This window comes from Salvelinus fontinalis, chromosome 13 (genome assembly GCF_029448725.1).
Source record: "Salvelinus fontinalis isolate EN_2023a chromosome 13, ASM2944872v1, whole genome shotgun sequence".
NCBI lineage: Eukaryota > Metazoa > Chordata > Actinopteri > Salmoniformes > Salmonidae > Salvelinus > Salvelinus fontinalis.
This window is the reverse complement of record NC_074677.1, coordinates 18,344,991-18,362,226: the sequence shown is the minus strand read 5'-3', so window position 1 is coordinate 18,362,226 and position 17,236 is coordinate 18,344,991. Positions and strand designations below refer to the sequence as shown.

Genomic DNA, 17,236 nt, shown 5'->3' with positions numbered 1-17,236 from the left:
GTTAAGAACAAATTCTTATTTACAGTGACGGCCTACCAACATTCAGACCACTGTAGGGTTTGCCTGGCTAGAACCCAGGAGACCTGTCCCACACTCCCTGTTCTAGTCGCAATCTGGTTCCATTCAAGCAGTTCATTCCATCAGTGTGCCCACAGTCAAAATATCTATTCCTTCTACTTATTGCTTGTCAAAATGTACAGTTATTACATTTCTGTGTTGTTATTTTGTTAGCTCAGCCTTCTATGGTTCGGCTTTGTATTACTATATATATCCTCAGGGAGCTGTGTGTGTGTGTTCCCTACTGTCTGTCCTCCAATGTGTAATGAGTCATTCTCAATCCCACTGTAGATCAGTCAGATCAGTCATTTCCCTGGCTGGCTGGCTGGCTGGCTGGAGATTCCACTTCAGAGCAGAGAACAATGAGGGGACTCATTCTAGAGCAGCGCTGCCAGGGGAGGGGGGGAGGAGAAGGAGTAAATGCAAGTCATAATTAGCATCTCTAAATGAAGCTGCTCTGAGGGCACACAGCCACAGGGCTACATTGAGGAAATGAGGAAACAAACACTGAAGAATTATGGGTTTTGGATTGCATGTTTTGTTGTGAGTGAATGTGTGTACACTCAACCAAAAAGACTCCTTAATTATGATAATGTTTCATTCCCCAAAGTGGTGCACATTGCTTTCAGCTTTCACTTCTGTATTCCATGAAATACGTCTCTGTACAGTGTGCATGTTGTGTCTGGGTGCTGGGCTGGACAGTGGAGTGGTCATCTGTCCGGCTAGCCCGGGGGAGTTGGCGGGCAATAATTTAGTCTCCAGGGCCACGTCGTGATTTCAAAATTCAGCAGAGGGCAGCACAGATTTTTTTACAGACCGGTTTGTTTGTCCAAAGCAATTTGCGGGCCAGAAAAACGGCAGTTATTTGAGAACTTATAGGTCCATTATCAACACACTTTCTATCTAGTTTCAAACATTCAAGAGTGGCCTAGTGTTTTTTGTTTGTTTTTTGCCATAATAATCTGAACCCTAACCCCTGAACTCTGACCCTCGTCTCCTCCCCTACAGTGGTCTGAATCTGGCTCCAATAGCTCGTCTCAGGTCGTCGTGGGAGAAGCTTCCCAGTAAGTACGATAAGCTGTTCCAGGACCTGCAGGACATCTTTGACCCATCCAGGAACATGGCCAAGTACCGCAATGTCCTGAGCAGCCAGAGCATGCAGCCTCCCATCATCCCCCTGTTCCCTGTCGTCAAGAAGGACCTCACCTTCCTACATGAAGGTATGGAGGCCTTTCTCAGTGCCCGCCTAAAATGTCTTCCTCTTGTCCATTGTAAACATATCTGATTAATTGATTAAACCTTTATTTATACAGCTTTATCTGGTTAAGATAACGTCTATTTAGCAAGAGAGCACTGTAACAATGATTATGGTCATTATTTTGACGATAACGTCATCATGTTGAATTTGTGTTTTCTATGAAGAATGTTAGACCAGTATGCTCGTTGTGCTGCACTAGACTATATAACGTACATCATGCCTAACTCAGGCACTCATCAGACAAAGAACTATTCTTATGTCCATTAGCCACTAGCATTAGCATTCCAGACTTACTGTTTAACCCCTCACCTCGTCAAAATTGGTCTATATGGATTAGGCCAAATTGTAATGTTTGTAGCAGAAGAACTATACAAAGCATATGCATGACCATCACTACTGAAAGAGAACACTGGAGAGAATGTTGTCAGACCAACTGACAAACGACTGAATCCAAATGACACTGTTGATTTCATGTGAATGTTACATTTACTGTACTTTTCACAGTATTTGTCAATAACGAAATCTGAAAATACTCTGGAAACGTTCAGTAACATGATAAGAATTTTCATTGACATTTTGGAGTACGTGCAAGATAAGAAAAAGGGCTGACAAGGGTTTGAGTGAGAGGTCTAGCTGTTTCTAAGTGTTTACACACAGTTCCTAATGTCAATGCACCTTTATGACTCAACTGTAAGGTGCTTTTGATACTGGAAATGACATGCGGAAATGTGAAGTGCACATTTGGACTTGGGTGTGTGGTTTGCTTGTATGACATCAGAGGTATTTATTACAATCCTCAACGTCTCATCTTTCAGAACACATCGACTCTTCCTCAGTTTACAGTATGTCCATCTCAGACAACAACAAATGTGCAAAAGTAACCCAATTTAGCAGCAGGGATGGGGCGGCGTCTTGTCGTACTCTGTGCTCAAGTTTATAACGGCTGTTAGTCAAAACCAATACAGCGCTGTGAAGCACAGAGCCAGAGCTCTGATGTCATGTGTTGCATGTTACTGTATAGCCACTACGTTCCAATTTAGGCGCTTATCGATAACAAAATCTGCATTTTTTAAATTTGTATACAGGATGTCAGGGGCTATGAGTGGAAAGTGCTACGATGGAAAATGCTTTCATACCATGTAGGGGTCATTGACAAGTTGTGTCTGCTCAGATTCCATATGGGCCGGGGTTTTCCACTTCCCCAAGCTCAACTGAAACAGTGGTCACTCTCAAGCTTGCTCAAGAGGTTTTACTTCTCTTATCTCCTCCTTCTGTTTCCCTTTCTGCCATCCCATAATAAGAACAAGTTAGAACAGACACGGAGGTTTCTTGATTATACAAAGTAAAAAGTCAAAAAAAGCTATAGTACTAAAACAAGAAACTGATCATTGTAATCACATGGTACTAGCAGGAGAACCCATTGTAATCACATGGTACTAGCAGGGGAACCCATTGTAATCACATGGTACTAGCAGGGGAACTCATTGTAATCACATGGTACTAGCAGGGGAACCCATTGTAATCACATGGTACTAGCAGGGGAACCCATTGTAATCACATGGTACTAGCAGGGGAACCCATTGTAATCACATGGTACTAGCAGGGGAACCCATTGTAATCACATGGTACTAGCAGGGGAACCCATTGTAATCACATGGTACTAGCAGGGGAACCCATTGTAATCACATGGTACTAGCAGGGGAACCCATTGTAATCACATGGTACTAGCAGGGGAACCCATTGTAATCACATGGTACTAGCAGGGGAACCCATTGTAATCACATGGTACTAGCAGGAGAACCCATTGTAATCACATGGTACTAGCAGGGGAACCCATTGTAATCACATGGTACTAGCAGGGGAACCCATTGTAATCACATGGTACTAGCAGGAGAACCCATTGTAATCACATGGTACTAGCAGGGGAACCCATTGTAATCACATGGTACTAGCAGGAGAACCCATTGTAATCACATGGTACTAGCACAGGGGAACCCATTGTAATCACATGGTACTAGCACAGGGGAACCCATTGTAATCACATGGTACTAGCACAGGGGAACCCATTGTAATCACATGGTACTAGCACAGGGGAACCCATTGTAATCACATGGTACTAGCACAGGGGAACCCATTGTAATCACATGGTACTAGCAGGAGTGTAGACTCTGGATAATGATGTGAGAAGTAAATCAGTTGCTCCCATCTAAAGTGAAAAGCTGTGAGAACACATCAACAGCTCCACAGTAAGTGACACACTCCCTTGTAGGTCAGAAACCAGCACTCGCCTCTTAAATTCAGCCCAATTAAACAGGTTGAAGAAATCATTGTTTGAGAGTTGACCTGTTGAGAATGGTTACATATCTCCAGCCCTATCCCCCAGATTTACCAAATCAAGTGGTGGGGGTGACGCTGTTGTTTTAAAAAAATCACTGATTTCCCCTTTAATGAGGTTAAAGAAAAGCTCAATGACTGACTGTTTCCCCCACAGGTAATGACTCTCACGTAGACGGCCTGGTGAATTTTGAAAAGCTAAGGATGATTGCTAAGGAGATCCGTCATGTGGTCCGTATGACCTCCGCCAACATGGACCCAGCTCTCATGTTTAGACAGAGGTGGGTACTCTCTCCCTTGGCCCTATACTTAACCACAGACTTAGGTTCTGTTTTGCCTTTTAAATCCTATTGAAATAGATTACATGGACTCTGGTGACCTGATCCTAGACCAGCACTCCTACTCTGAGACGCTTTATGAATATAGGCCCTCCCCCAATCCGAACCTTGAAGGCATAGAGCAAGAGTTCATGGTAAGTAGATAACGGGCTTAATTGCCAAACTATCGCACTATACTTTTACCCATTAGGGGGATGGCATAATATCTGATCATCAGTGGTTTGAGGTGACATCTGCCTACTCTCTCTCTGCCCCCATATGGTGTCCTAAAGTCCAGCTTGTCACAGACGGTGCCTGCCCTGTTCAGACTTCGTCCACACCAAGCAGCACCACTGCTTCCTTCAGACTCCCTCCACAATCTAGAATAGCGCCGGAGGGGATGGCCAACATTTTACGGGCTCCTAACCAACTGTGCTATTTTGTTAGTTTTTTTGTGTTGTTTGTAACTTATTTTTGAACGTATTTTGCACATAGTGTTGCTGCTACCGTCTCTTTTGACCGAAAATACATTTTGGACATCAGAACAGCGATTACTCACCTCAAACTGGACAAAGATTCTTTCTTTAACCAGTCCGACGCGAAGGAAATACTGCTTTCTCTGAAACGGGCCCATATCCCCATTATTTGCGTGAAGAAAAGACAGAGAATAAGGGGGCAGGGGTCGTGCTGCCTTCTGAGAATGTGTAGGCGAGTGAGTAAACCTCCACTGCCATCCATTCTATTGGCCATCGTGCAATCATTGGAAAACAAATGGATGATATACGATCAAGACTATTTTACCAACGGGACATTTAAAACTGTATCTTATGTTTTACTGAGTCGTGGCTGATCGACGACATGGATAATAAGGAGTTGGCGGGATTTTCCATCCATCGGCAGGACAGAGAAGCTACGTCTGCTAAGACGAGGGGTGGGGGTGTGTATTTGTCAATAACAGCTGGTGCGCAATGTCTAATATTAAAGAAGTCTCGAGGTATTGCTCGCCTGAGGTAGAGTACCTTATGATAAGCTGTAGACCACACTATTTACCAAGAGAGTTCTGATCTATATTATTCGTTGCCATCTATTTACCACCACCACACCGATGCTGGCACTAAGACCGCACTCAACCAGCTGTATAAATCCATAAGTAAACAAGAAAATGCTCATCCAGAAGCGGCGCTCCAAGTGGCCGGGGACTTTAATGCAGGCAAATTTAAATCAGTTTTACAAAAATTTTACCAGCATGTCACATGTGCAACCAGAGGGGGAAAAAACTCTAGACCACCTTTACTCCACACACAGAAACTCATACAAAGCTCTCCCTCGCCCTCCATTTGGCAAATCTGACCATAATTCTATCCTCCTCATTCCTGCTTACAAGCAAAAACTAAAGCAGGAAGTACTAGTGACTCGCTCAATACGGAAGTGGTCACATGATGCGGATGCTAAGCTACAGGACTGTTTTGCTAGCACAGACTGTAATATGTTCCAGGATTCATCCAATGGCAGTGAGGAGTATACCACCTCAGTCATCGACTTCATAAGTGCAATAAGTGCATTGACGATGTCGTCACCATACAAACATATCCCAACCAGAAGCCATGGATTACAGGCAACATCCGCATCGAGCTAAAGGCTAGAGCTGCCGCTTTCAAGGAGCGGGACACTAATCCGGACGCTTAAAAGAAATCCCGCTACCCCCTCAGACGAATCATCAAACAGACAAAGCATCAATACCGGATTAAGATTGAATCCTACTACACCAGCTCTGACACTCGTCGGATGTGGCAGGGCTTGAAAACTATTATGAACTACAAAGGGAAACCCAACCGCAAGCTGCCCAGTGACGTAGCCTACCAGATGAGCTAAATGCCTGAAGCATGCATGAGAGCACCAGCTGTTCCGGACAACTGTGTGATAACGCTCTCGGTAGCCAATGTGAGCAAGAACATTAAACAGGTCAACATTCACACAGCCGCGGGGCCAGACAGATTACCAGGACGTGTACTCAAAGCATGTGCGGACCAACTGGCAAGACGACTAACATCGACGGGGCTGTAGTGGAGCAGGTTGAGAATTTCAAGTTCCTTGGTGTCCATATCACCAACGAACTAGCATGGTCCAAACACACCAAGACAGTCGTGAAGAGGGCACGACAAAACCTTTTTCCCCTCAGGAGACTGAAAAGTTTTTGCATGGGTCCCCAGATCCTCAAAAAGGTTCTACAGCTGCACCATCGAGAGTATTCTGACCGGTTGCATCACCGCCTGGTATGGCAACTTCTCGGCATCTGACCTTAAGGTGCTACAGAGGGTAGTGTGTACGGCCCAATACATCACCGGGGCCAAGCTTCCTGCCATCCAGGACCTACAGTTGAAGTCGGATGTTTACATACACTTAGATTGGAGTCATTAAAACTCATTTTTCAACCACTCCCCAAATTTCTTGTTAACAAACAAGTTTTGGCAAGTCGGTTAAGACATCTACTAATTTTTCCAACAATTGTTTACAGACAGATTATTTCACTTATAATTCACTGTATCACAATTCCAGTGGGTCAGAAGTTTACATTCACTAAGTTGACTGTGCCTTTAAACAACTTGGAAAATTACAGAAAATTATGTCATGACTTTAGAAGCTTCTGTTAGGTTAATTGACATCATTTGAGTCAATTGGAGGTGTAACTGTGGATGTATTTCAAGAACTACCTTTAAACTCAGTGCCTCTTTGCTTGACATCATGGGAAAATCAAAAGAAATCAGCCAAGACCTCCACAAGTCTGGTTCATCCTTGGGAGCAATTTCCAAACACCTGAAGGTACCACGTTCATCTGTACAAACAATAGTACGCAGTATAAACACCATGGGACCATGCAGCCATCATACTGCTCAGGAAGGAGACGTGTTCTGTCTCCTAGAGATTAATGTACTTTGGTGCGAAAAGTGCAAATCAATCCCAGAACAACCGCAAAGGACCTTGTGAAGATGCTGGAGGAAATGGGTACAAAAGTATCTATATCCACAGTAAAACGAGTCCTATATCGACATAACCTGAAAGGCTGCTCAGCAACGAAGAAGCCACTGCTCCAAAACCGCCATAAAAAAGCCAGACTACGACTGGACATGAGGACAAAGATCGTACTTTTTGTAGAAATGTCCTCTGGTCTGATGAAACAAAAATAGAAATGTTTGGCCATCGTTATGTTTGGAGGAAAAAGGGGGCGGCTTGCAAGCCAAAGAACGCCATCCCAACCGTGAAGCACAGGGGTGGCAGCATCATGTTGTGGGAGTGCTTTGCTGCAGGAGGGACTGGTGCACTTCACAAAATAGATGGCATCATGAGGGAAGAAAAGTATGTAGATATATTGAAGCAATAATCCAGAACATCAGTCAGGAAATTAAAGCTAGGTCGCAAATGGGTCTTCCAAATGGACAATGACCCCAAGCATACTTCCAAAGTTGTGGCAAAATGGCTTAAGGACAACAAAATCAAGATATTGGAGTGGCCATCACAAAGCCCTGACCTCAATCCTATAGAAACTTTGTGGGCAGAACTGAAAAAGCGTGTGCGAGCAAGGAGGCCTACAAAATTCACCCAACCTATTGTGGCCAAAATTCACCCAACCTATTGTGGGAAGCTTGTGGAAGGCTACCTGCATAATTTAACCCAAGTTAAACAATTTAAAGGCAATGCTACCAAATACTAATTGAGTGTATGTAAACTTCTGACCACTGGGAATGTGATCAAAGAAATAAAAGCTGAAATATATCATTCTCTCTACTGTTATTCTGACATTTCACATTCTTAAAATAAATTGGTGATCGTAACAGTTTTAATGTATTTGGCTAAGGTGTATGTAAACTTCCGAATTCAACTGTATATACTAGGCGGTGTCAGAGGAAAGCCCCAAAAATTGTCAAAGATTCCAGTCACCCATGTCATAGACTGTTCTCACTGCTGCCGCTCTTTACCCCTACCTGCATGTACAAATTACCTCGACTAACCTGTACCCCCGCACATTGACTCGGTGCCGGTACCCCCTATATATAGCCTCGTTATTGTTACTTTTTATTATTTTTTACTTTAGTTTATTTGGTAAATATATCATCTCTTTCTTGAACTACATTGTTGGTTAAGGGCTTGTAAGTAAGCATTTCACGGTAAGGTGTGAAATGTTGTTTTTGGCTCATGTTACAAATAAAGTTTGATTTGACACCATGCAGCACCACTGCTCCCTTCAGGTTCCCTCCACACCAAGCAGCACCACTGTTCCCTTCAGGCTCCCTCCACACCAAGCAGCACCACTGTTCCCTTCAGGCTCCCTCCACACCAAGCAGCACCACTGTTCCCTTCAGGCTCCCTCCACACCAAGCAGCACCACTGTTCCCTTCAGGATCCCTCCACACCAAGCAGCACCACTGTTCCCTTTAGGCTCCCTCCACACCAAGCAGCACCACTGTTCCCTTCAGGCTCCCTCCACACCAAGCAGCACCACTGTTCCCTTCAGGCTCCCTCCACACCAAGCAGCACCACTGTTCCCTTCAGGCTCCCTCCACACCAAGCAGCACCACTGTTCCCTTCAGGCTCCCTCCACACCAATCAGCACCACTGTTCCCTTTAGGCTCCCTCCACACCAAGCAGCACCACTGTTCCCTTCAGGCTCTCTCCACACTAAGCAGCACCACTGTTCCCTTCAGGATCCCTCCACACCAAGCAGCACCACTGTTCCCTTCAGGCTCCCTCCACACTAAGCAGCACCACTGTTCCCTTCAGGCTCCCTCCACACCAAGCAGCACCACTGTGCCCTTCAGGCTCCCTCCACACCAAGAAGCACCACTGTTCCCTTCAGCCTCCCTCCACACCAAGCAGCACCACTGCTCCCTTCAGGCTCCCTCCACACCAAGCAGCACCACTGTTCCCTTCAGGCTCCCTCCACACCAAGCAGCACCACTGTTCCCTTCAGGCTCCCTCCACACCAAGCAGCACCACTGTTCCCTTCAGGCTCCCTCCACACCAAGCAGCACCACTGTTCCCTTCAGGATCCCTCCACACCAAGCAGCACCACTGTTCCCTTCAGGCTCCCTCCACACCAAGCAGCACCACTGTTCCCTTCAGGCTCCCTCCACACCAAGCAGCACCACTGTTCTCTTCAGCCTCCCTCCACACTAAGCAGCACCACTGTTCCCTTCAGGCTCCCTCCACAGCAAGCAGCACCACTGTTCCCTTCAGGCTCCCTCCACACCAAGCAGCACCACTGTTCCCTTCAGGCTCCCTCCACACCAAGCAGCACCACTGTTCCCTTTAGGCTCACTCCACACCAAGCAGCACCACTGTTCCCTTTAGGCTCCCTCCACACCAATCAGCGACACTGTTCCCTTCAGGCTCCCTCCACACCAAGCAGCACCACTGTTCCCTTCAGGCTCCCTCCACACTAAGCAGCACCACTGTTCCCTTTAGGCTCCCTCCACACCAAGCAGCACCACTGTTCCCTTCAGGATCCCTCCACACCAAGCAACACCACTGTTCCCTTTAGGCTCCCTCCACACCAATCAGCGACACTGTTCCCTTTAGGCTCCCTCCACACCAAGCAGCACCACTGTTCCCTTCAGGCTCCCTCCACACCAAGCAGCACCACTGTTCCCTTCAGGCTCCCTCCACACCAAGCAGCACCACTGTTCCCTTCAGGATCCCTCCACACCAAGCAGCACCACTGTTCCCTTTAGGCTCCCTCCACACCAATCAGCGACACTGTTCCCTTCAGGCTCCCTCCACACCAAGCAGCACCACTGTTCCCTTCAGGCTCCCTCCACACTAAGCAGCACCACTGTTCCCTTTAGGCTCCCTCCACACCAAGCAGCACCACTGTTCCCTTCAGGATCCCTCCACACTAAGCAGCACCACTGTTCCCTTCAGGCTCCCTCCACACCAAGCAGCACCACTGTTCCCTTTAGGCTCCCTCCATACTAAGCAGCACCACTGTTCCCTTCAGCCTCCCTCCACACCAAGCAGCACCACTGTTCCCTTCAGGATCCCTCCACACCAAGCAGCACCACTGTTCCCTTCAGGCTCCCTCCACACCAAGCAGCACCACTGTTCCCTTCAGGATCCCTCCACACCAAGCAGCACCACTGTTCCCTTCAGGCTCCCTCCACACCAAGAAGCACCACTGTTCCCTTTAGGCTCCCTCCACACCAAGCAGCACCACTGTTCCCTTTAGGCTCACTCCACACCAAGCAGCACCACTGTTCCCTTCAGGATCCCTCCACACCAAGCAGCACCACTGTTCCCTTCAGGCTCCCTCCACACCAAGCAGCACCACTGTTCCCTTCAGGCTCCCTCCACACCAAGCAGCACCACTGTTCCCTTCAGGCTCCCTCCACACCAAGCAGCACCACTGTTCCCTTCAGGCTCCCTCCACACCAAGCTGCACCACTGTTCCCTTCAGGCTCCCTCCACACCAAGCAGCACCACTGTTCCCTTCAGGCTCCCTCCACACCAAGCAGCACCACTGTTCCCTTCAGGCTCCCTCCACACCAAGCAGCACCACTGTTCCCTTCAGGCTCCCTCCACACCAAGCAGCACCACTGTTCCCTTCAGGCTCCCTCCACACTAAGCAGCACCACTGTTCCCTTCAGGCTCCCTACACACCAAGCAGCACCACTGTTCCCTTCACGATCCCTCCACACCAAGCAGCACCACTGTTCCCTTTAGGCTCCCTCCACACCAAGCAGCACCACTTTTCCCTTCAGGCTCCCTCCACACCAAGCAGCACCACTGTTCCCTTTAGGCTCCCTCCACAATAAGCAGCACCACTGTTCCCTTCAGGCTCCCTCCACACCAAGCAGCACCACTGTTCCCTTCAGGATCCCTCCACACCAAGCAGCACCACTGTTCCCTTCAGGCTCCCTCCACACCAAGCAGCACCACTGTTCCCTTCAGGATCCCTCCACACTAAGCAGCACCACTGTTCCCTTCAGGATCCCTCCACACCAAGCAGCACCACTGTTCCCTTCAGGCTCCCTCCACACCAAGCAGCACCACTGTTCCCTTCAGGCTCCCTCCACACCAAGCAGCACCACTGTTCCCTTCAGGCTCCCTCCACACTAAGCAGCACCACTGTTCCCTTCAGGCTCCCTCCACACCAAGCAGCACCACTGTTCCCTTCAGGCTCCCTCCACACCAAGCAGCACCACTGTTCCCTTCAGGCTCCCTCCACACCAAGCAGCACCACTGTTCCCTTTAGGCTCCCTCCACACTAAGCAGCACCACTGTTCCCTTCAGGCTCCCTCCACACCAAGCAGCACCACTGTTCCCTTCAGGCTCCCTCCACACCAAGCAGCACCACTGTTCCCTTCAGGATCCCTCCACACCAAGCAGCACCACTGTTCCCTTCAGGATCCCTCCACACCAAGCGCATCACTGTTCCCTTTAGGCTCCCTCCACACCAAGCAGCATCACTGTTCCCTTTAGGCTCCCTCCACACCAAGCAGCACCACTGTTCCCGCTCCTTCAGTGGTGGCAGTGCCTCTGTCCTTCCTTGACTGTACTGTTTCAATGTCATTGGGTCTTGCTTGCAGGAAGAAGAGGTGGAAGAGTTTAGGGTAAGTCCCCTGGTAATAGTCCAGCCACCCAGTCACCACGCACCCCCCCAGTCGCCAGCGCCCTCCCAAACTGCATGCCCCTTTCGTGTGTCGATCGGTCCCTAACTCTTTCATTCACAAATCCATCCTATCCAAAAGATCACCATTGGATCAGACGAGTCTGTTTTGCATTGTGTGTGCATCCTGGCATTTTACCCACATTCATTTAATGTTCTAACCATTTTTGACTGTCAAACAGAATTATGTTTCATTTCCCCATTTGTTTTAGCATGGTGCATCAGCGAGAGGCATCCTTGTTGCATGGTTGTGTTAGAACCTGCTATGCTCCAATGCACTGTATTCAGAATCATGTTAAGTGACCTTCCCATCAAAGTGCTCTCTGAATGTCCTGAGCGTGTGTTACAGTGACAGTTTGACAGGAAGGTAATAGTTTTGAGAGACTGCATGACCATAACCTGTAGAGCATGTCTGTTTGGTGTCTCCCTCCCTGTTTAATGTCTCCACTGAAGTCCTGAATAACTGACTGGTCTCCCTCCCTGTTTAATGTCTCCACTGAAGTCCTGAATAACTGACTGGTCTCCCTCCCTGTTTAATGTCTCCACTGAAGTCCTGAATAACTGACTGGTCTCCCTCCCTGTTTAATGTCTCCACTGAAGTCCTGAATAACTGACTGGTCTCCCTCCCTGTTTAATGTCTCCACTGAAGTCCTGAATAACTGACTGGTCTCCCTCCCTGTTTAATGTCTCCACATACTTCTCTCCCTTGCTCTCTCCATTCCTCACTCCATCCACTTCTTCTCTCCTCCATCCAGGTCTCTGAGTCAGAGCAGCACCAACTCCAACATGTTAGACGTACAGGGCGGGGCCCATAAGAAGCGTGTGCGTCGCAGCTCGCTGCTCAACGCTAAGAAGCTGTACGAGGATGCTCAGATGGCCCGTAAGGTCAAGCAGTACCTGTCCAACCTGGCGGTGGAGACGGACGAGGAGAAACACCAGACCATGTCTCTACAGTGTGAGCCTACCTACAGCACCTGTGAGTCTGAGTCAACACCGTAACAACCATTTTGGTGGCCAAATGCAAAAATGTATAACACAGGGTCTTTAAATTGAAGAGACTCAATACAGGAAGTGATTTGAATTTAAAATAAAAATGACATTTTGGAAATAAATATAAAATATTTAAAAAAAGATAATTATTGAATTGGAACGTCAGTTTACTTCCTGAATTGACTGACTTCAATTCGAATTGACCCCAACCCTGGTATAATACTTGTAAAACATGGTCTGGTTATAACGCCTGGCAACATGGAACAAATGGGGCAAATTTGACCCTGACAAATGGGACAACATTTCCTCCATTCACTTGGAATGAAGTTTTGTTCACTTGAGTGTCTTTATCTTGCCTTACACTGCCACCTAGTGGGCAGTATATGTTTCACATTCTGCATTGCTCTACTGAGAGAAGAGAAGTTTCTCCTTGTTTAAAAATGAATCAAGTGCTGTAATAATATTATTCATATTCCCACAAATAAAAAAAATACATTTAGCAAGATGCTGTACAAATATACCCATTTCATTAATCTTACTATACATTTGTCAGACATTTCCTCTCTGTGACCACCTTGTTGTCTTAGCTTCCTCTGTTTCATCTTTGTGTTTACTATGTTTATACACCAACCCTCTGGAGTAACTGATCAGGCCATTCATAGTGCTGATGTTTCTGGGATTACTGACTTTCTGCACTGGAACATAATAATCTTGCAGTGCCTGGTGCCAAATTAATTATTTCCTGTTTCAATGACTACAGTGTCCAAGAACTTGAGTGAGCGACGGTCCAACAAGTCGGACATGTCTCCAGTGTCGCTGCGCTCGCCGCTGCACGGGGGGAAGACCCAGAACCGCGTGTCTCAGGTGCTCCAGGTCCAGGTACCCCTCTACCCCCTACGGAAGAAGAGCACGGCCAAAGACATTCACAGCGCACACAGTGAGTCACTGGAACTGTTACTGTCTTCTAGGGTTAGAAATGACCCATTAACTTTCACAAGATTTCCAGAAGTCCCGGTTGGATGATCCTGTGGATAGAAATAGCATCAGAAGAGATGCTATACAAATCAAAGACAATTGAGTTTGACTATAGTATCTGTTAGTCAATGTTAAACATGTTGCCTATTAGTGATTTTATAGTGAGTAAAGGCACAGTGATGCCGAAACGTTGGTAAATACCCATTCAATTGCTGGGAGATTACACCTGGAGTGTGCGACTTATTTTATTTTGATAGTTTATTCGCCGTTAGTCAGCACCTCCACACAAACTATTATTCTGGGTGTGCGCCAGATCATGTTTTTTTAATTTCAATTGATTGGACATGATTTGGAAAGGCGCACACACACAAGGTCCCACAGTTGACAGTGCATGTCAGAGACAAATCCAAGCCATGAGGTCGAAGGAATTGTCAGAGACAAGATTGTGTCGAGAGACAGATCTGGGGAAAGGTAACTAAACATTTCTGCAGCATTGAAGTTCCCAAAGAACACAGTGGTCTCCATCATTCTTAAATGGAAGAGGTTTAGAACCATCAAGACTCTTCCTAGAGCTGGCCGCCTGGTCAAACTGAGCAATCGGGGAGAAGGGCCTTGGTCAGGGAGGTGACCAAGAACCCGATGGTCACTCTGACAGAGTTCCTCTGTGGAGATGGTTGTCCTTCTGGAAGGTTCTCCCATCTCTGCAGCACTTCACCAACCAAGCATTTATGGTAGAGTGGCAGGACGGAAGGCACTCGTCAGTAAAAGTCACATGACAGCCCGCTTGGAGTTTGCAAAAAGGCACCTAAAGGACTCTCAGACCATGAGAAAGAAGATTCTCTGGTATGATGAAACCTAGATTAAACTCTTTAGCCTGAATGCCAAGCGTCACGTCTGGAGGAAGCCTGGCACCATCCCTACGGTAAGGCATGGTAGTGGCAGCATCAGGCTGTGGGGATGTTTTTCAGCAGCAGGGACTGGGAGACTAGTCCGGATTGAGGGGAAATATGAACGGAGCAAAGTACAGAGAGATCCTTGACAAAACCTGCTCCAAAGCGCTCAGGACCTCAGACTGGAGCGGAGGTTCACCTTCCAACAGGACAACGACCCTAAGCACAAAGCCAAGACAACGCAGAAGTGGCTTCGGGACACGTCTCGGAATGTCTCTGAGTGGCCCAGCCGGAGCCCGGACTTGAACCCGATCAAACATCTCTGGCGAAACCTGAAAATAGCTGTGCAGCGACGCTCCCCATCCAACCTGTCAGAACTTGAGTGGGTCTGTTGAGAAGAATGGGAAACTCCCCAAATAAAGTGTGTAGCTTCATACCCAAGAAGACTCTAGGCTGTAATCACTCCCAAAGGTGTTTCAACAAAGTATTGAGTAAAGGGTCTGAATACTTATGTAAATGTGGTATTTCTGTGTTTTTTTACCTGTTTTTGCTTTGTCATTATGGGGTGTGTGTAGATTGAGGAAATACAATTTAATCCATTTTAGAATAAGGCTGTAACGTAACTGTGGAAAAAGTCAAGGGGTCTGAATACTTTCTGAATGCACTGTATCTCTCTCTCTCCCCCTCCCAGACTATAACAGTGTGTATCTCTCTCTCTCCCCCTCACAGACTATAACAGTGTGTATCTCTCTCTCTCTCCCCCTCCCAGACTATAACAGTGTGTATCTCTCTCTCTCCCCCTCCCAGACTATAACAGTGTGTATCTCTCTCTCTCTCCCCCTCCCAGACTATAACAGTGTGTATCTCTCTCTCTCCCCCTCCCAGACTATAACAGTGTGTATCTCTCTCTCTCCCCCTCACAGACTATAACAGTGTGTATCTCTCTCTCTCTCCCCCTCCCAGACTATAACAGTGTGTATCTCTCTCTCTCTCCCCCTCCCAGACTATAACAGTGTGTATCTCTCTCTCTCTCCCCCTCCCAGACTATAACAGTGTGTATCTCTCTCCCCCTCACAGACTATAACAGTGTGTATCTCTGTGTCTCTCCCCCTCCCAGACTATAACAGTGTGTATCTCTCTCTCTCCCCCTCCCAGACTATAACAGTGTGTATCTCTCTCTCTCCCCCTCCCAGACTATAACAGTGTGTATCTCTCTCTCTCCCCCTCCCAGACTATGACAGTGTGTATCTCTGTGTCTCTCCCCCTCCCAGACTATAACAGTGTGTATCTCTGTGTCTCTCCCCCTCCCAGACTATAACAGTGTGTATCTCTCTCTCTCCCCCTCCCAGACTATAACAGTGTGTATCTCTCTCTCTCCCCCTCCCAGACTATAACAGTGTGTATCTCTCTCTCCCCCTCACAGACTATAACAGTGTGTATCTCTGTCTCTCTCCCTCACAGACTATAACAGTGTGTATCTCTCTCTCTCTCCCCCTCACAGACTATAACAGTGTGTATCTCTGTCTCTCTCCCTCACAGACTATAACAGTGTGTATCTCTGTCTCTCTCCCTCACAGACTATAACAGTGTGTATCTCTCTCTCTCTCCCCCTCACAGACTATAACAGTGTGTATCTCTGTCTCTCTCCCCCTCACAGACTATAACAGTGTGTATCTCTCTCTCTCTCCCCCTCACAGACTATAACAGTGTGTATTTCTCTCTCTCCCCCTCACAGACTATAACAGTGTGTATCTCTCTCTCTCCCCCTCCCAGACTATAACAGTGTGTATCTCTCTCTCTCCCCCTCATAGACTATAACAGTGTGTATCTCTCTCTCCCCCTCCCAGACTATAACAGTGTGTATCTCTCTCTCTCCCCCTCCCAGACTATAACAGTGTGTATCTCTCTCTCTCTCCCTCACAGACTATAACAGTGTGTATCTCTCTCTCTCTCCCCCTCACAGACTATAACAGTGTGTATCTCTCTCTCTCCCCCTCACAGACTATAACAGTGTGTATCTCTCTCCCCCTCACAGACTATAACAGTGTGTATCTCTCTCTCTCCCCCTCACAGACTATAACAGTGTGTATCTCTGTCTCTTTCCCCTCACAGACTATAACAGTGTGTATCTCTGTCTCTTTCCCCTCACAGACTATAACAGTGTGTATCTCTGTCTCTCTCCCTCACAGACTATAACAGTGTGTATCTCTGTCTCTCTCCCTCACAGACTATAACAGTGTGTATCTCTCTCTCTCTCCCCCTCACAGACTATAACAGTGTGTATCTCTGTCTCTCTCCCCCTCACAGACTATAACAGTGTGTATCTCTCTCTCTCTCCCCCTCACAGACTATAACAGTGTGTATTTCTCTCTCTCCCCCTCACAGACTATAACAGTGTGTATCTCTCTCTCTCCCCCTCCCAGACTATAACAGTGTGTATCTCTCTCTCTCCCCCTCATAGACTATAACAGTGTGTATCTCTCTCTCTCCCCCTCCCAGACTATAACAGTGTGTATCTCTCTCTCTCTCCCTCACAGACTATAACAGTGTGTATCTCTCTCTCTCTCCCCCTCACAGACTATAACAGTGTGTATCTCTCTCTCTCCCCCTCACAGACTATAACAGTGTGTATCTCTCTCCCCCTCACAGACTATAACAGTGTGTATCTCTCTCTCTCCCCCTCACAGACTATAACAGTGTGTATCTCTGTCTCTTTCCCCTCACAGAGTATAACAGTGTGTATCTCTGTCTCTCT

The 17,236-nt window shown here is 47.3% G+C and overlaps 1 protein-coding gene across 12 annotated transcripts in view; it reads left to right on the top strand.

The window, feature by feature from the left end:
* LOC129868197 (rap guanine nucleotide exchange factor 6-like) overlaps positions 1–17,236 on the top strand; it is a 195,929-nt gene that overhangs the window by 164,058 nt on the left and 14,635 nt on the right. For 11 of the 12 annotated variants that reach the window (XM_055941951.1, XM_055941946.1, XM_055941948.1 and 8 more), the window contains 5 exons: positions 1,066–1,277; positions 3,807–3,930; positions 11,547–11,570; positions 12,382–12,602; positions 13,377–13,553. In XM_055941951.1, coding sequence (XP_055797926.1) covers positions 1,066–1,277; positions 3,807–3,930; positions 11,547–11,570; positions 12,382–12,602; positions 13,377–13,553 — 758 coding nt within the window. The remainder of the gene's footprint in view (positions 1–1,065; positions 1,278–3,806; positions 3,931–11,546; positions 11,571–12,381; positions 12,603–13,376; positions 13,554–17,236) is intronic. The other variant, XM_055941944.1, reaches the window with a different exon arrangement.